At 40.9% G+C, this 19,641-nt stretch overlaps 2 protein-coding genes across 11 annotated transcripts in view; both read left to right on the top strand.

Moving 5' to 3' along the window:
* klhdc10 (kelch domain containing 10) overlaps positions 1-19,641 on the top strand; it is a 216,414-nt gene that overhangs the window by 12,767 nt on the left and 184,006 nt on the right. The gene's annotated exons all lie outside the window — the stretch shown is intronic.
* plxna4 (plexin A4) overlaps positions 1-19,641 on the top strand; it is a 229,723-nt gene that overhangs the window by 197,590 nt on the left and 12,492 nt on the right. For all 9 annotated transcript variants that reach the window (XM_059511099.1, XM_059511104.1, XM_059511102.1 and 6 more), the window contains 14 exons: positions 118-235; positions 1,218-1,354; positions 1,832-1,999; positions 2,200-2,293; positions 3,754-3,993; positions 4,081-4,227; positions 4,563-4,797; positions 4,959-5,101; positions 6,100-6,368; positions 10,136-10,202; positions 11,717-11,863; positions 13,544-13,703; positions 16,868-16,971; positions 19,307-19,406. In XM_059511099.1, coding sequence (XP_059367082.1) covers positions 118-235; positions 1,218-1,354; positions 1,832-1,999; positions 2,200-2,293; positions 3,754-3,993; positions 4,081-4,227; positions 4,563-4,797; positions 4,959-5,101; positions 6,100-6,368; positions 10,136-10,202; positions 11,717-11,863; positions 13,544-13,703; positions 16,868-16,971; positions 19,307-19,406 — 2,129 coding nt within the window. The remainder of the gene's footprint in view (positions 1-117; positions 236-1,217; positions 1,355-1,831; positions 2,000-2,199; positions 2,294-3,753; positions 3,994-4,080; positions 4,228-4,562; positions 4,798-4,958; positions 5,102-6,099; positions 6,369-10,135; positions 10,203-11,716; positions 11,864-13,543; positions 13,704-16,867; positions 16,972-19,306; positions 19,407-19,641) is intronic.

Below are 19,641 nucleotides of genomic sequence, written 5' to 3'. Positions count from 1 at the left end.
ATATATTATTATGGCAGGGACAGACATTAAAGTCTCTTGTGTAAAATCTCATAAATGGTTTGCTTATTATTGAGGAACTGTTCTGGTCGACTAATTTCATATGTGTGTGTTTTACAGGATTGTGTGCGAAATGGGAAAAGCAGAAAAGAGCCAGTATGCTGGAAATGTCCAAGTGTGTGTTGGAGAGTGTCGCCCTGAGTTCATGGCCATGTCATCTAAGTACTACTACTTTTTGGTGAGTACCTCAGCAAATCACTGGCCATAAAATAACCCCCAATGAACTACTGGTCTGTCTACCGTGTTCTGAACCATGTCTGTATAATTACAAGTCTTTGCCGCTTCAGGGGTTGAAAGTGCTTGGATTTACTGTTGTGTCACTAATAAAGAGTGAACACTTTGGCCATATAGCCCTGCTGATGTACTTAGTCATATCAGCGGGCACTTGACCCCACCAAGTGTTCGGTCAACACCCGGAGAGTCTACCCATAAAACTTGCAATTTTACTGCTGCTGTTGTGCAAGATTGTTTCCTCCCACATTATCCTTTCCTCCATTGCACAAGCATTTTTGTGCTTGTTTTACATAATGTAATTTACTTAAAATTTCCCTTGATAGGGATCTTGATTTACTAAAACAATTAGTGATTAAACCAATGTAAGCTTAAGCATATGTAAGTTTTAGTTGTTTTGGTTATACATACATTCATCAGCATATTTATATGGTTGAGACCACATATATAAAGTGATTTTGTAAGATTTTTCAGATCGAGAAAAGCTCTTTTAGCCAGTAGAATTCTGTCTTTGATAGGATATTGCATGACGCTGGCCACACTCAGTTTTATATCCATCTTTCACTTTTCTCTTGCTTCTAGTACTCCCAGTGCACATGCTGATATAACACCCATAATCAGATTGTGATCCAGCCATCCAAATTAATTGAGCTGCAGTGTCATTTTTCCTGTTATAGAGCCATTTTATAGCATTTATCAGTTTTATGCAAACATTAATGGCTTTTATTTCTCATTCAGATGGGGTAATTGTATTATGTGATTCTTGGGTGAGGAGGGCAGTTGGTGTTCTGAGAAAAGAAGGTGATAATCAGATAGGGAAAGAGATACAGAAGAATGAAAAACATAAGGGATTGCTGCCTCACCTTTGTCTTATGATGTGTGAGCTTGTAAATAATTCCCATTGCTTGTTTTGGCCTTGCTTTTTACAGGTCCCTAAACTGTTGAGCTTAAAGCCGAACCGAGGGCCAGTATCTGGAGGCACCATAGTTAACATCACCGGCAGCAACCTGGATGCAGGCAGCAATGTCTCAATCATGTTTAAAGACCAGAAGTGCACCTATCAACGGTAGGGTTGAATGGAAAGGTACAGCACACTGCAATGTCATCATGCTTTTTGGTTAGTTTGCCAGTCATTCAAAGCTTCTGGCGGATCCAAACCACCAAAGAAAGTCAATACTGATCTTAAGAACTTGAGAGTTTCTGATCTGTAATCAGTAACATCAATAGCCATCACTCTCTTCCTGCATCAGGTGCAGCCAAAGAGTCTGATCATATGACAAGTAAAATTAAATTTGGTCTAGTATGCATTGCTTTAATGGGAATACTCTTTACAGCCACGTAAAACCAACTCTTTAATAATACAAAACCAATTAACTGAACCCATTCTTAAAGCAGGTATCAATAAATTTATAATAGATTTAAAAAATTACATTTTTTAATTTTTTGAATTGAAAGTTTAATTTAGTTTAAAACTCTTAAATACTGAAAAGTTTAAAGAACATCTACTCATACACTGTTTTTTTTTTCCTGTTTGACTAATCAGGCGAGGTGGACAATGGATAACTTGTCGTTCTCATGCCTCTATGCAAGGCTACGGAAATGTGTCCATATCGGTGTTTGTGGATAAAGCCCACATTCACAAAGATCTCAAGTTTGAGTATGTGGAGGACCCCACTATCACCAAACTCGAACCTGAGTGGAGCATTTTCAGGTGTGTGTACTACAAAGCCATTTAAGACAAGGCTGTTGGGGAAACGGACCATGACATTTTACAAATTGATTATCATTATGAACTTTTTATGGGTAAAAATGTATGCACTGTTGATTTTAATCTAAAAATAAAACATCTAAAGATTATTGTAAAGAACCTCACAATGTGAAAGTTTAACAAACATGGTGTTGTTTTCACAGTGGCAACACACCAGTGACTGTGACCGGGACAAACCTGGACATCATCCAGACTCCTCTCATCAGAGCCAAGTATAAGAACTTGGAGACGGTCAATGTAAGTGCAAACGTTTTCCACAATAAACGATCACTCGACCTTCACCTAACCTGAGGCTAGTGAACTGGAATGACCATTAGCAGACTATTCCCCCTGCTCCAGTCACCTGTGTCGGCTGTGCACCATTGGATCCGGGACAGTAGCTGCATTAAAGAGGGAAATAAGGAGAGAGAGAGAGACAAAGAAACAGACAGAGAACAGGAAAACTGCCAGGTCTCAGCAGCAGTAGCAGCAATGTTCCCATTGTGAGGGAAAGAGGAGAATGCCATAACACAGGGTGGATGCATAGACAAGGATATCATGTTCCCCGTCTTCAGAATGGACCCAAAGAGCCATGGGAGGCTGCACTCAGTGAGATCTGATTGAAAGGCAAAAGACAAAAGAGCGTAATGTTATCTCGGGCACGTATCTCACACATGGCCGCATTTAGCATCTGGACTGCGATATGATTAGGCTTTGGCACACTGCTCCTCAAAGCACGACAGAAAGAAGTCATACCCTACCTTGCAGTCTCTGAAAGAAGTTGTTTGTGGGGCACAAGACATCTCATATCCTTGTTTGTAATGCGATCGCTCATAACTAGTCTGAAAAGAGTTTGACCAGATTTTGTGCGGTAAAAAAAAAAAAAGGTGACCTGAAATCTATTTTATCTTGAACAATTCCCCCCGTTACAACCTTCTATAGAAGCCTTTGTGTTAGAGGAAGTGAAAGTTCGACTGCCTGGCTGCTACAGCTTTGAGAGGAATCCAATTAAAATGACTGGAGATATCTGTAGGGATGTTTTTGATGGCGAGTCTGCTGTCTGGGTATTTTAACAGCCAACTGCAAAGCACTGTGGGTTCAAAAACTCAAGGGTCTTGTCTGGCTTTTTATTTATACACTTAAAAGTGAATGCATATATAGGTTTGAATAAACCCATGCCATAACTTTGCATTTGATATACCCGACCTGTTAATAAGAAAGAAAGGGGAAAGTAAAGAAGAAGTGGGCTGAGAAACACTGACTTCCTTTAAATAATGATGTGTACAAAATCAGATTAAGTAGTGAAAGTCCTGATAACCACATTTAGCTGCAGTATGTATATGTGACCTATGTGAGAGAAAGAAGAGAGATGAAGACAGACAGAGCATAAGGAGAGATGACAATGTCAAATCCCTCTCAGGGAAGTGTGGTTATTTATCCATTGGTGAGTCACCAGCACTGTAGGCACAATCACTCTGTGGCCATTTTAAAAGTGCTAATTTAACGCTGCTTTGTTGTTGCTAAACCTCTTTTGTAGGGAGTTGAGGTTAAATCCAGGTATTTCTATTCATGCATAACTGATTAAAACAGTCTTAATCTGAATTACTGTTTGTAATGTAAATGGAGTATAGTTGTACATCTAAATGTTTATTTTATTCTTAGTTGCAAATGGACTGCAAATGACTTATTGAATGTTCAATGTCATCTGTTTCCGCCAGATATGTCAGGTTCTGAGTCCCTCCACTATGCAGTGCATGGCCCCAGAGCTTCCCTACAGTCTAAGCAGGCAAATGGAAGAGCTAGAGAGACCCGATGAGTTCGGCTTCATCCTAGACAACGTTCAGTCTGTGCTGGCCCTCAACAACACCAACTTCATCTACTACCCAAATCCAGTGTTTGAACCGCTCAGTGTGTCTGGGGTCCAGGAGCTCAAGCCAGGGTCTCCCATCATACTCAAGGTAAATCAAGCATTTACATACATTTCAGCATTGTTGGTCTTTCAGTTTTCTGTTGCAGTTACTACATTTTGTGAATGTGATTTTCAGGGTAGAAACTTCCTCCCTCCAGCCCCAGGTGGCAACGGGAAGCTCAACTACACAGTTCTTATTGGAGACAAACCTTGTACTTTAACTGTATCAGATACTCAACTGCTCTGCGAATCGCCCAATCTGACTGGACGACACAAGGTTCTGGTAAGCTGCTGAATACTGGGGCGCATATCCATTTTTCACAATAAACTAATGCTTTGGGGACTTTGTGGTTATTGTACTTTCTGAGAAGTTGACAGTGCAATAGAAAATACCTCCTCAGTAAGAATTATTACTGCCTGCTTCACTGCCTGCTTGTTCACTTCCTGTGAAGTGAAAGTGCTGCAAACCTTTACAGCCATGAACTTTAGATCTTTAGATGTATATTGATCTGCTTCAATTGGTAGCACAGGTTATTGAACAAGGTACCAGTCTGCTAATTTAACCTACTACAAAGTATTGGATTAATTCAAATCTTCACAAAATGTGCTTGATTTTAGGCCCGTGTAGGTGGCATTGAGTTCTCTCCAGGTGTGGTCCACATCACCTCCGACAGCCCCCTCAGCAGCACCGCCGTCATCAGCATTGCTGGGGCAGGAGGCCTCCTCATCTTCTTCATCATCATTGTCCTTATTGCATACAAGCGCAAATCCCGTGAGAGTGACCTCACTCTTAAGCGCCTGCAGATGCAGATGGACAACCTGGAGTCCAGAGTAGCCTTGGAATGCAAAGAGGGTAAGTAGTTGGGAAGTGGTTTGGCTCTGGAGTAAAAAGGTGATGTCAGATTTTGCAGAATTCATAAACTGCCTCTGCAACATTTGTACAGATTATACGTTTTTTAAGAAGTATTTAGTGATCTCAATCTATTTGTTCTTTATGTTTTGTGTCTTCCACAGCATTTGCAGAGCTGCAAACAGATATTCATGAGTTGACCAGCGATCTGGACGGAGCTGGTATTCCATTCTTAGACTACCGCACATACACAATGCGAGTCCTGTTTCCTGGCATTGAGGAGCACCCTGTCCTTAGAGACCTGGAGGTAATCTAACAATTTAATTGATGCAGAAAGGTTTTGCAAAATAATACATTTGCATCCAAAGGGCCCTTTACTGAGTTTCTGAGATGTACATACATACATTTGCATTTTCATGTATGCATGTAATTACTGCACATTGTAAATGTGTGAGGAACAGTCACAGTGATGGCTGCTAAGTATATTTTTTTTCTTTCTGTTTTTTGGTTCTGAAGGACTAACAGCACAGTGAGGTTATTGGGAATTAAAGCTGTCACTGTGCCATTTGTGTTCACTCTCGGTAAACAAAAGGCAGCAGCAACTCATTATGATCTACATGCGTGCTCTTTCTCTCTCTCTCTCTCTCTCTCGCTCATTTTTTTCTTAAAGTAATGAGCTGCTCTCTGATTCACAATCAGTCTTTTAATAACAGTAATGACATGCGACTCAACCGTTAATTTTTTTCTGAGTGTGGGGAAGAGAATTAAAATCCAATGCAGGGTACACTGACCTACGGGTTATTTACGCCCCGCTATGACAGTGATGGACAGTTTTAATTGAATCACACATTTCTTCAGTCAACATATGAACCATATTACCTGCTTATGCCAGTTGAGCTCTGGTTGTAATCAGCTATATAAATTAAGACTTGATTGGAATAAATGTCCTCTCTCACTGGAAAAGTTGACAGGTGTTTAATAATTATTGATGAAAGCAAATGGCATCAAATGATGTCATGAGGTCTCTGCGTGGTTAAGTGTTTGTCATCAGGTATTCTAAGTGCACATTTTAGCCCAGTGAGCAGCTGTTATTAGATGTAAGCTTTTCATTTGTATCCTGGATTGTTTAGCCTTAGGCTTGCTTTTTATTTGTTTAATGTGTTTGGTTCTCTTTAGTTTAAATGCATGTGGGTGTTTCATTGGACACTAGCAGAGGATGCTGTAGGCCAAATAAGAGAGTTGGAAAAAGCTTTTCAGCCACATAAGCCTAGTTGATGTTTAAGTGAGCATTCTTTTTTCCTGCAGGTGCCAGGTTACAGACAGGAACAGGTGGAAAAGGGCCTAAAACTGTTTGGACAGCTTATCAACAACAAGGTTTTCCTGCTGTCCTTCATCCGAACCCTAGAGTCTCAGAGAGGCTTCTCCATGCGAGACCGCGGTAATGTCGCCTCCTTGATCATGACCGTTTTGCAAAGTAAACTGGAGTATGCAACGGACGTGCTCAAACACCTGCTGTCTGACCTCATTGACAAGAACCTGGAAAGCAAGAACCATCCCAAGCTCTTACTCAGAAGGTACTATACACATTGCACATGAAGAGTCATCTTAAAAACATCTTGCCCTACAGTCCAGTGGGTTTTACTGATTATAAATGCCCCTCATGTGAGTGTATTCAACAGAGCACATGTTCAAAATTTTGGGCTCATTTCAATCTGCCTGATTCTAATTATAGTCAACTTCATAAAGGAGAGCAGATGACCTCTGCAGATTGTCTTTGATACGTGGACTCTAGTGCACTGAATGGGAGTAATTGCATTTGGGGACATCAAAATGCACATTTTCTCTCCCAAACATGTAATGCACTGACATGCTCATCGTTGAATTGTAATTAGGATTAATTAGTTTGAGATCCAATTAACAGTGCACTAAAAACCTACTGAATTTTGGGAGATATGTGAACCTCAATTCCCCATGCAATCAAGTATTATTACTGTACCATATTGATTTTTTATTAATTATGCTCATTTGAAAACTTCTAATGTTTCTTTAATTTTTCTCAATGTTCTAGTGATCTATTTGTAAAGTTAGTTGACTGACACTTCTGATTTTTGCTAACTGAAACTACTGGGATGAAAAAATAGTGCTTTTAGAACAAAAAATGATATAGAATACAAATTAATGTATTGGTCAAAACAAGCTTGCTAATAGTGATAGGCTGATCATGTGAGAACTACAAGAGGAGCTCATTGACTGAATCATAACTGATTCAACACCCTTGATTACAGGCGTGATTAATTGAAACAAGCGAAGGGAAGATTAATTGCACAAAGAGCTGCAGTGCATATTAGCGATGGAAAATAAAAGAGATTTTTCTTTGTTGCAGTCAGGCTTCTGTCAGAGTCAAAACCAACCCTGTCACCTTTTTGTATGCATCCGAAACATCTGCATTTTGTGATGGATGTGTCATCAGGACTTAGCTTTCAACCAGTGGCTCTCAACACGTTCTGCTTCAGGTTCCAGATTCAACATTGTACAATTCTTTATTATATAAAAATTATCATTAAAAAGAAAACACTGACATTTATTAAACCATGAAGTGTGTAGATGAGAAGCACCGTTTTAGTCCATATATTTCAATGGATTAGACGCTCACGGGTATATAGAGTGATCTTCACCACATGGAACCTGTCTAGCCTCCAGCAGCTGCTTAGCAAAGGACGATACAGAGCACTGGGCCAGAACTGAGAAGCTTAAGCTGTTTTCTGAGAATAATTTTCTCATCCCTGTCTCTCTTTCACTGCATGATTTCTAAATCTGTGTTTAAAATGCAGAGAAGCACGACATCTTTGGCAGAAGCCTCCAACCAGTTTTCGTTTCCCAATTTCCAAGAAAGCGCTTGCGACGGCCGCCCCATCTGTCCAGCATCAACCTGAGTTCACAAGCACAAACAGGCTAACTTACGGGCGGCTTCTAGAACCATCTGTCGTATTTCTCCTTCTCCCTCGCTCACTGCAGCCCACTCTCCTCATCTACGAATAAAAATAACCCATCATGTAGCCCATTTTCTCTATATGTATAGCATCAGTGAAGTCCACGTGGGTCTCCTGTTCCTGCATATGCTCGTACACATTACTCAGACATTTAGTGACCAACACGTTCGTGCACACTTTCATACACATATACACACTGCCAGGCAGAGCTGAATAGAAGTCCTGTGATTATTCTCTAGGGATAATCCTTAGTGAAGGGGGACCATGGTTACGCAGTGGGACCCGACAGTGTGCAGAGCGGACAATCTTCCCCGCGTGAGGCAGAGGGCGAAATTGAAATTATGCCTGGCTTCAAGCTGCGTTCTTTAACACATGTGCATTAAGGAGGGGAGTTTGTTTCAACAGACGATTGTTTGGTTAGGAAAATAAAGCTTATGATGCTGCAAGGTGAATAACGTCAGCCCATTAGCCAAGTGTTTGTCTGTTCCTGCCCAGCTTTTAGCTGAAGCATAGTTTCAATTTCATAGCATGCTTAGACTAACTCTCAGTAAAAACTTTATTCAGTTAATGCCACGCACTTAGCACCACAGTTAAATATATGAACTTGTTTACAAGGTTCATTTTCTGCATATATCACACATTTGGAGTGCATTATCTGTCATAGAGTGACAGTTCTCATTTTTGCAGGGTGTCCGGAATTATAAACCTCTCAGGTTCTACAAAGTTGGCAAAGCTGGCTGTTCACATCCATTTGTGGTGGCAGAAAGCAGCATCAAATGTAAATGGCCTTTGCTGTATGCAAGAGATGATGAGGAAGATATATGGAGCTCTTTCCTCACCCTCTTTCTCTTGTTTATGGAGCGTAGCTTCAGTGTGCCTCTTTGCACATTCGACGTGGAGGAAACCTCCAGCAGATTTTGCTTCGTTCCACTTCAAAATGGCTGTTTAATCAGGGGGAACTAAGCACCAGGTGCTGCCCACATCCCATTCCTCACCGCTGGATGGGCATCACTTTTCCTGCCTCCCAAAACCAAAGCCAAACAAGCGCTCGTTCTCTGAGCCAGTGATATGTGACATAAGGATTTGGGGGACAGTGATAGTTGGTTGCTCTTGGCGCTGTGGCAAAGTAATGGAGAGGTTGTGCCAGGATTGTCTGGCAACAAGGCTACTTATTCCCCCTCCGGTAAGCCGAGAGGTAACACAGGATATGGGTAAGTGAGTTTATGGGGTCTTGCCAACAATAATTACCATCAAACCAGCCGATAGCACAAGAAAGAGAAAGCTAATGGGAATAACAGTACACCTAAGCAAGAAGGTGGCGAAAAGCTGGTTTCTTCTTTTATCTGTTTTTTTTTTTTTATACTGCGGTCCATCTCCGGGTTTACCCCCACCTACCGTTTCTCTTGTAATTGGTCCAGGCATTGAGAAACAGTCCAGGGGGAGGATGATTACAGGGCAGTGTTAGGATGGAGATGAAAGGAAAGATGAAACGTGACCCCGTTGACCCCTGGACCTGTCCTCCTTTGGCCCACTCAAGGCAGTGGCTACAAAACAAGGGGACACTAATCCTTTCCAGGTGTTGCGCCAGCTTAGCAGGCACACACAGACACCAATACGTTCACATGTACACACGGTACTGCACAGCGGCAGCTCTCAGTACGGCAGCGGGACAGTGGGAATGCAGGTGGCAGCTGGGATACAGGGCATGGCAGAGGAGGCGTAAACGCACACACACCACAATGCTGTAATCCTGAAATATTGATGCTCTGTGCCATGGCTCATTGCAGGCGCCTTGGCAATTCACCAGCTCCCTGCGGCACACACAGACTGGAGACACTGGATCCACGTATATTGAGTTTCACTTTGTTATAGTTATTATGTATGTACATCTCTCATGCAGGATCAGAGCCTGTGGTCCAAGCGAAGGCGTTAGCCAATCATGATGTACTCTGATGCACCCCGGCCCTCCATTCAGCCACCCTTTATTGTAACATGATCCATTTCGAGAAAATGAGTCCGGTCTTATTCCAGGCCAGAGCAGGTTCACTTGGCATCAATCCAGCCAGATCACATAAAGGCTTTTAATTGGGTTTCTTGTATTAGGGTCTTGTGGATTATTTTGGTAATAAAGACAGCCTGCAGATTGGCGCTATAGATTCCAGAGCACAATTCATTGTTCCAGCAATTATGTTTGTTTAAGTCCCATTCATTAGGAGACACCGTCCTTTGTGAAGTGAATTTTTCATGGTCGTGGTAATCGCATTTGTGCGTGACACTCACAGTGATAATCTTGGCTTTGTGCTGCTTTTATTTATTTATTTACTTACTCTGTTTATTTGTTTGTTTTTCAGAACGGAGTCTGTGGCTGAGAAAATGCTCACAAATTGGTTCACTTTTCTGCTTTACAAATTCCTCAAGGTAAGTTCAGGTTGTTTGTGTGTGTGTGTGTGTGTGTATGTTTGTGTGTGTGTGTGTGTGTGTGTGTGCGTGTGTGTGTGTGTGTGTGTGTGTCTGTGTGTGTGCACGTTGTGTGTGTGTGTTACCACATCCTCATGTCTGGGCGGCCTAATTGTAATGATTAAGAACCAACCATTAAAATTGCTGAAGAATATTCAGATTAGCGGTTGGCAGATATGCAAAGAAAAGAGATCAGTCACCTTCAAGGTCATTTGGCACATGCCCTGTTGAGCACAGAGGAATTAAGTGAAGTCCTGTGGGATCACTGGCAGTGATGCACTGCAGGTGTTTGACAGAGAGAGTGTGTGTGTCTTGTGTATGAATATGTTTAGGTGTGTATGTACATCTGTATAAGAGTGTGCCTGCATGCACTTTTAATCAAAGAGGGTTTAAAGTTGGCCAAGTCTTGCTGACTTCAGCGTATTTCTGTTCCTATAATGAGACAGTCGGCTTAGCAGGTGCTGCTCAATTCTACATATAGCACTGTGACCATCAGCACCACCACGGTCCTCTCTAGCACCTGTCATTAATCTCTTAATAAACACATCTGCTGCAATCAGAAGATGGCATGTGCAATTTCGCAAGTGTACAGAAATTTCCTGAATTCTGAAAAGCACAAAGCAGGCAATAAATTCTGGAAGTCAAGGCTGTTTTGTCCAGTCTGGTTTAACGGATTAGACCTGAGTGAATGAAGCCAATACATCACTCGAGAGCTTCAGGATTCATTTAAGCTCAAATTGGACTCTACTGTAAGCGAAGGACTTTATTGTGACCTCATCCATGCGAAACCATAACATTATTATTGTAGTCACAGCACATTGATTTGAGTATTATTGAACAGTGCTTGACCAGCTGCCCCGACCACTAGTTGGTTTTACAGTCCATTTCTCATTTCAACAAGCATATTTGCCCAAATTCAGCCAGAGACACTGCAGTTCAGCTTAATTTCTAGCTCAGGGATCTTCAACATGGAGTCTTTGTTTTTTGTACATTAAATTTTTTTCAAAAATAGTTACAGATAATGTTTATCTAAATGTTCATTGTCCCTGCCACATTAAAATGTATGTAGTAAATTAAAACATAAAATGATTATTTACTGGCTTTGTGAAGTAAATGTACAGATGTGGCCATTAAGAATAGACATTTTTTCCCGACGGCATACCGCAATGTGTCATAATCATTACAAAATTTTAAGCTATGCTAAAAATTCACTTTTTTTAACAATATTTAACATTGGGTCCTAGCTCTGTCTGTCTGTCTTTCCACCAGGGATCGAGTTTAACTATTACTGAAATCCATATGAGTGAAATTGTTACGTCAGTTGAAATTGACACACTAGTGCCACAACTGTAAAGCTCCTTTCAAAATGTCTATTACTGTTACTGAATGATGTAATGACAGCCCACATTCTCTGTAGGTGGTTGGTGTGAAATTTAAGAGAGTGAAAGTGACAGTGTCTTTTTTTCCTCATGAAGGAATGTGCTGGGGAGCCCCTCTTCTCTCTTTTCTGTGCCATAAAGCAACAAATGGAAAAAGGCCCCATCGACTCTATCACCGGAGAAGCCCGCTACTCACTCAGTGAAGACAAGCTCATCAGACAGCAAATTGATTACAAGACACTGGTAAGGCTCCGAACCACACTGTGGATGAAGAAAGGAAAGAGGGAACAGTTTTGGAAGGATAGAGAAGGAGAGAAGTAAACTAAAATAGGAATAAAGAAAAAGACGAGGATAAATGGGTGAAAAGGAGGCTAAGGAGCATGAAAGCATTCAGAAACAGACAGGCGTGGAGGTAGAGAGAAGGGTAAGGTAATTTGTTTGGGTTGACACAGCATGCAATGCCCACAGTCTTCACGTCTGACAGGGAACACGCATGCTTGTTATGACCTTTGACCTGTCTGCTGTTCTGTGGTGATTGGCAGTGTTGTGTTTGGCTGGCCACTGTGACAGGCATGAGCTAAGCCCATGCTGTCAGGGCTGCACGTATGCCAGGATAGGGTGTTTACTTGGGACTGCACATCAGGAGGGTAATCTGTATTCTGTGTGAGACTAAGAAAACGAAAGAGGAGGAATGTGGCAAATAGTGTCATCTCTTGGCATCCGACCCATTCCTTTGAACACCGCACTGATTTGATGACTGTTGGAGCCGTTTCAGCTTCATCATTCTGTCCTCACTTCCAAAACACTTAAACGGCTGCAGACTCACCACAATACAAGCCACTACCAATAGCACATTCTGCCTTCCCTAGAAAGATATTGAGGACATTTTCCAGTCAGTTCTTTCTTACACAATAAGATATGAGTGGTAACGTTAAACTGACCAGTCAACATCCACAACATTTTAGTACAGATTTAAAATCCTTCATACTATTTTTAATTCTTCTTCTACACATATTTCCTGTTATAACTTCAGGGCACATAGATACAGATCTTAGATCTGGATTCAAATTTGGTTTTGTTTTCAATGCAAAAGCTTTTCTGACAGCTTTTTAGTCCAAGAGAGGGCTTAGCGCTGGCCTTTATTGTTTAGAGGTTATTCTGTGGGGAAACACGCTCTACCCCTTCTAAAGGTCTGACAAAGCCTTTCCTTACAGCCCACACACAGTGCATTTAATTGTATTGATTCTGGTTTTGGTCCTTCAGGAGAGTGCATTATACTACTGGACTGTAAGTACATGAGCTCTTTTGCAGTGTGTGGGCATTTTATCATAACAGGCACCAACAAGGGCCTTCACAGCCTTTATATACCAACTATGAGCTATCTAATTACGTCTGATGATGATGACAGTACCATTGGTGGCGTTAATGACGGCTATCATGGGAGACAGAGATTCTAACAGGAACTTAGATGAGGAAAATTAGAGTGTTAATTGCATACTTTTGCAAACTGAGGTGAGTGGTGAGGAGACGGCTCCCTTAGGGTGGCCAATGGGCTTTTACGTTTGTGCCATTACACCTGCAGACTGCGTTCACAAAAGTGCACCTTTACAGGTTTGAATAGACAACTGTCATCCTTTAAAGTATGATCAATTAGGTGTTAAGCATAGATCCTAGATCAGTTACTATATGGCCTCAGTAGATATATACTGTACATGTTACAAGCTCTTCTTACAGCTTGGTTAAACCTTTTAACAGAAATTTGTTCTCATCATTCTTCTGCTCACATACATGGATGCATTTAAGCATTCTTTAAACTCTCAATACATTTCAATTCATGCAGAAAGATCATTTTACAGCTACATAAATATTCATGTTTCCCACACACGTGGGCTAATTGGTGTAATTTTGTTCTGTGTTGTGTAGGTGGTGAACTGCATGCATCCAGACAATGAGAAGAGCCCAGAGGTGCAGGTGAAGGTGCTGAACTGTGACACTATCAGCCAGGTGAAAGAGAAGATCTTGGACGCCATCTACAAGAACGTCCCCTACTCGCACAGACCAAAAGCCTCTGACATGGACCTAGGTAAGACTAACATTAGATGCCTTTACGCTTTAAGATCGGTTTTCCTCATCAGCCCTTCATTTGCTCTTGCACAGGAGATTCAATGCGTGAATCAATGACATTGACGTTTGTGGAATGATGGGTCAAATCAAGGTGACTGGTGTATCAATATCTCAAATTCTGTTATTTCTCATTTGACAGACAGGGTCCTAGGGCATAATCGTGATAGAGGTTCCAATAATAAAGTCCATAAATCGCCCCTTATGGGATTCAATCCACTGACCGTGGGATTATTAGCCCAATTCTTTAAAAAACACTCCACTAGCAAAGACAATTGGTATACACTTTTTATCCATAGAGACATGAGACGAAGCAGGGTCAATGCACCTATACTGTACAAAAGTGGCTTATACAATTACATAATACCTGCTGAGGATCCGTGTCTTCTCTGGAATTTGAACTTCAAACCTTTGGAACTACAAATATGTTTTACAAACACCTTCCATCTCCAAACTGCACATTTTGTCACATTTGCCAGACACCACCTTATCCATAGCCAAAAACTTACAATACATTAGTATCAAAGAGGATCCATCTTAAATACCCTTTTTCTGGTTTAGTCTTAGCTCAGAAGTGATTGAACATGCCAATTAACATTGAATAACTTTTGTATTGTGAAGCAGATTTTACATCCTCCAACCAAATTCCAACACCCTAACCCAAAGTTCATTGGAGATGTCGTGATTTTAAAGTTAATCTGTCCTGATTTCTGGAGATTGAACTGGCAACATACTCATTACAACTCCAGCACTTTTACCACTAAGCTCTTCCCGCCTCCATGCATCTGTTAAACATACATGCTGATAAACAAATATCAACTGTGACGGTATGTGCGTTTATTTAGACACACCTAATTGACAGGTGGGAGCATACTACAGGTACTGGGAAAAAAATTGGTAGGCTGATCCGTGCAGATCTATTTTTCCACAAATTCCAAATGAGAATCTGATTGTTTATTCTGTACACTACTCCTTCCACACTGACTGGACGAATCAATTTTTTTGTTGCCATATTTTTAGTCGTAGCCTAACAATAGTCTATCCATAAGGGATTAGGATCATGATAAGTGAAGAAATAATTTTACCCTCTTTTGACAGGCTCTCCTCTGTAAAATGCTTTTATGGGCCCCAGAGGGCAAGCGTGTTTTTTTATTATTGTTTTATTAGGGGGGAGAATTGGACGATGTCTGTAGGACTGTCTGTGAGTGTGTTGTAAGATAAAGCAATGGGCGTCCCTGGTTGAGAGGAGGCATCTCGGCATTCCGTAAACGGATCTCAGGGTCTCCTGAGCCCCGGCACACTCTCTGGCCCTGATCCGGGAGCCAGATAAAGATAATGGGTAATAGGAATGAGGTAGCCTCCATCTCCTCGATCCCTCTGAGACAGGTTGGACTGTAGTGTCTCTGTCCCTTGCGTTTGTTTTTAATTCTCTCTGTCACAGTCCCCTGAGGGCAGGGATGGAGGGAGAGAAGATAGAGAGAAAGAATGAGAGAGTGATGCAGACAAATCAATGCACTTCAGCCCATCTCAGTCTCTATTTTAACAATCTCTTTGGCTTTATTCTCTATCCAGCTATATCCTGCTGCTGTTGCTTTCAGCAATATTTTATCTTTATTTCTATTCTGTCCTTTTCATTTCACTTTTATTAAGTTTATTTTCTTTTTTGTAGTTTTTTAGTCACTTTTTTCTTTTTGTGTTTTTAGGTTTTTCTTACATCTTTCTTTTATACTTTTTTCTTTTCCTTTGGTTTTTCTTCTATTTTTCTTTTTCTTTTAGCTTCTCTTCTTCCCTCTGTTTACTTTTCTGTTTGTGCTTCGAGCCGAGGCTCATTTGCATGTTTATAGACAGCACTGTAGTGAGATACAAAACAATGGCTGGGCCTCTCCTGGAGATTTGAAGTTATTCTCATCACCCAGAGACATGCTTCATCATCTTGCCTGTGATTGCTGTTTTGCTTCTCTGGTTGGGATCAGAGCGAAAGATAGCAGCAGGCGGCATGAAGAGGCCTCACTCCTCTAGCGTTCCAATCATACATTCATTTGCAGCAGAGGGGAGTCCAAAAAAAAAATGAGAGAGACGTCTCTCTTGTTCCTGGCCATGTTATCTGTACATCATTTTGCAAAGGGATATGTTTATTTCATTCAGCACTGATTCCCATCGCATTGCCATTTCACTTTGCTGTTTTTGCTGAGTCTGCAGACAGTGGCTGGTGGGTGCTGAGGGGAGGGTGGGATAATATCTTCGCATTTTGTTGTGCATGTCTAGTGAGCTCTGTAACTACAATAAGAGCAAGCTCAGCGGGAGGCTTAGCGCGGTCGATCAGGGCCGTTTGGGCTCAGGATGCTCGACCCACTACAGATGAAAAAGGAAGTGACTTTCAGCAGTGGCTGTAATCACGCCCATCGATCCACTGGCCACGAAGGCCCGGCTCTCTAACAAAGGGCAGAAGAGATTAATTTACCTTTCCTTTCCTTCCTCCCTTTCTCAAATGCTCCTTCACGTACCCTTATTTTCTCTCTCGTTTTTAACTCTTTCTCCTGCTCTCTCTCAGTATAGACTTTGTCCCTTGCCTTTTTCTTCTATTGTTCCTTTTCGTTTTTAAGTTAAAAAAGTAATTTTTAGCTCTACTTTTTCTTTCAAAGCTGAATAAAATAAAGAGAATCATTTTTAAGATTACTGTATACTATAAATAGCAGCAAATTTATCATCTGCTTGATCGTGAAAGCTTAAAGTAGCTTAATGCATTGAAAATATTCATCATACTAAAACCAAAGAAAAATAACTGCTGTGGTTTGCTAAAGTTTTTTGAGCTCGGAATACTTTCTGTGTCCAATTAATATTCAGAGGCAATTATACAAGTTATTTCACTCTGTAAACAGTTAATATCTTTAATGATACAGTATAATTTAATTTAATATATTTTATAATTATAAGATTCATTGTTCATTAGGAACAAATGACATTGCATCATTGCAATACATGCTCTTGTAAAGCTGCATTAAAACAATCTCTCTTGTAAAAAGTGATATACAAATATATGTGAATTGAATTTAATTGGTTCTGCTGCACTTTCAAAATTACTTTGAGTATTAATCACTGGATGTTATCATTGTGTTCTTGTTGCAGAGTGGCGTCAAGGCAGAGTAGTACGAGTCATTCTTCAAGATGAAGATGTCACGACAAAGATTGAGTGTGACTGGAAAAGACTCAACATGCTGACTCACTACCAGGTAAGATCCTGTGTATGCAGTATTCACGACCAGACACGTTTCCAGGTAAACTTATTCCTGTAACGAGGTGTTCAGCTTTAGATTTTTATACTGCCAGAGGTCCAAGACATGAATGCTTCAGAAGGGGTACATTCTTTCTTCTTTCTAACATCCCTACCATCTACTTCAAGGCTTCATGTGAGAAAAATTGTTAAAGAGGTTATTTTCTGTTTTAGACTGAAATCTTTTTCAGTTAGTGTATAGAAAGATATCTACTGTTCCAAAAGATTGTTTTGAGTCTTTGAAATCTATCTTAAATCAGAAGGAGGATGAGCATTGTACCTGCTGGTTTCTATTTAAAGCAGCATCTCCAGATGTCCCAGTACATTTAATCTGACAGCAGTGGGATGCAGGTGCAGGCGGATCTGTAGCTTGACACCCAGGTTAGATGATCTAGCTAATGACTTTTGATAAACAGCTCTCAGCGTGATGTGAGTTTTTTTGGCGTGGGCTTTCAATAATAGTGCAGATTCTGACAGAGTAACTAATACTGGAACAAAGAGATTTGAATGTCTTTCATGAAGCTCAGAAGTATAATGCTCTATTTATGTTCATCTCAGATGAAACAAGGAACCTTTATGAGGTGATTAGCACACAAAAAAGGATGAGCAGAGAAAAGATACTCTGTGATGGTAATTGCTTTTGGTTGGCGTGTCTTAGTTGATCTAGTTTAGGGAAACATACACATTGTTAACATTTACTGCATCTCAGCACTATCGAACTTATGCCCCCGTTGACCTGTATAATTGGGTGCAGTCAAGGCACCTCCAGGTCATTTAGAAAACCCACTCTGACTGACAGATCTCCAACGTGTTGGACAGGGACCATTGAGTTTCAGGGGTCAGGTATGGCAATGCTGTCTCATCAGGGGACTGATAAAATCTGTCTATCTGCAATTATATAAACACTCAAAATGTGAGAATTCCGAGGGGCAGTTTAGGGTGGAGAGGAGACAGGCGGCGCTTCATTATGGTGTAAATAATTTCCTCCGTAAGCCACCATCCAAATGAGCTTTTTGAGAGAGAGGAGTCTGCACAGTACTCAAATTAAATGTCATGGGGCGGCGCATGGGTGCAGGGCTGCAAGCGGCAGGATGGATTAACTGTTGATTGGAATCGGAGATGAGATAATGAAGACAGAAGTTAATTTATTTTCATTCGGGGAGGGCATGCTATCCTTGACAAAAAAGCTATCAGACACCCTAAGCCTGTTAGAGTTGCTGAAGAGGGGGAAAGAGACCCTCCATGCACCCCGTACCATCTTCAATTTCTTCATTTCTGTCCTTGCACCAAATATATGCTCATGACAGACTTCCTTTCAATTGTAATAGCACCGGATTCCCTTGTTTAGTATACAACATTAAATCATTCTAAATAATAAGGAATCCTCTGTGCATTTCTTATGTATCTTAAGTCATCTTTATACTTTCCTCCAAATCGAGGTGCTACAAATGCATCTGGCTCTGACGTTAAATCTTTGATGTCTTCTTAGGAAGTTTCACATTGGTGTTGTATAAGCCCCATCTCGGATATCTGACGTGTCTGAATGTTATCAGGAACACGGAGTCTCTCTTAAAGCGTAAACTTGCCCACAGAGGAAAGATAAAAGAGAAAATCTTTGCTGTTTTCTAAAATGCCCCTTTTCAGGGAAATATAGTCCTTGACTGAAGTCTCCTTTCACACAGTCATTCATCTACACTGAGGTGTGAGAAATATCTTTTTGATTCAGTTGAAGTTTGGACAGCTGTCCTCATGGGCACGGGAGTAAATGAGGATGATTTCATGTCAAGTTTGTCCGGGGAGAAAACAGGTTAAGAGTGTAAGAATAATGTCCTAATGGTCTTTGAAGCCCATATTCTCCCTCCTGCTGTGATTTGGGTCCCCATGCAGTTCTGAGCCCACATCATCTAGATCTACAGTCACCTCAATTAACCCTGTAAGCGCCGCAGGCATCCAATGGCAAATTATGTGGATGGAGGGATGTGTGGTTGGGGATAAGAGGCCCCCATGTGTTAATTGAATTTGGCATGCTAAGGCTTACTGTGGTTAGCAGTTGCTGAGGCATATAGTTAAATAGCTGACCCATCCCACCGGAAGGGACTTATTGAAATTGAAGCAGATTATCTCATCCCGTCCCTCACTCATGCAGTGTAACATTTACCTAGATGAGAAATAATATATTTTTGGACCAATGACCCAAACTCTATGCAACCATTAAGGTGCTCTAGACATCATGCTTGCTTTTTTAAAGATGTCTAAAATGTTTTGTATGATAATCTTTGTTTCTATGTCCGCAGGTGCCTGATAATTCTGTGGTAGCTCTCGTACCAAAGCAGGTCACCGCATACAACTCTGTCAACAACTCCACTGTCTCCAGAACCTCTGCTAGCAAATATGGTTTGTGTTTGTCAACTCATTTTCTAATTTTAAAATGCATTCATATCTCCGAAACAAAACACACACACGGCACATTTTATAAAACAATAAACAACTGACTAAAGTTTCTTCAGCGGGTTATGGCAACATTCAACCTGAGCGTCACTAGGAACAGAAAAGGAGTTTAAAAAAACAGTCTTGTTTTTCGGAGGTAAAAGATGTTAAATGGGTAATCTCTCAGCCATTCACAAAAGAG

This window comes from Carassius carassius, chromosome 26 (assembly GCF_963082965.1).
Source record: "Carassius carassius chromosome 26, fCarCar2.1, whole genome shotgun sequence".
Classification (NCBI taxonomy): Eukaryota; Metazoa; Chordata; class Actinopteri; order Cypriniformes; family Cyprinidae; genus Carassius; species Carassius carassius.
Note: the sequence above shows the minus strand (reverse complement) of the source record. Positions and strands in the feature narration are given on the sequence as shown.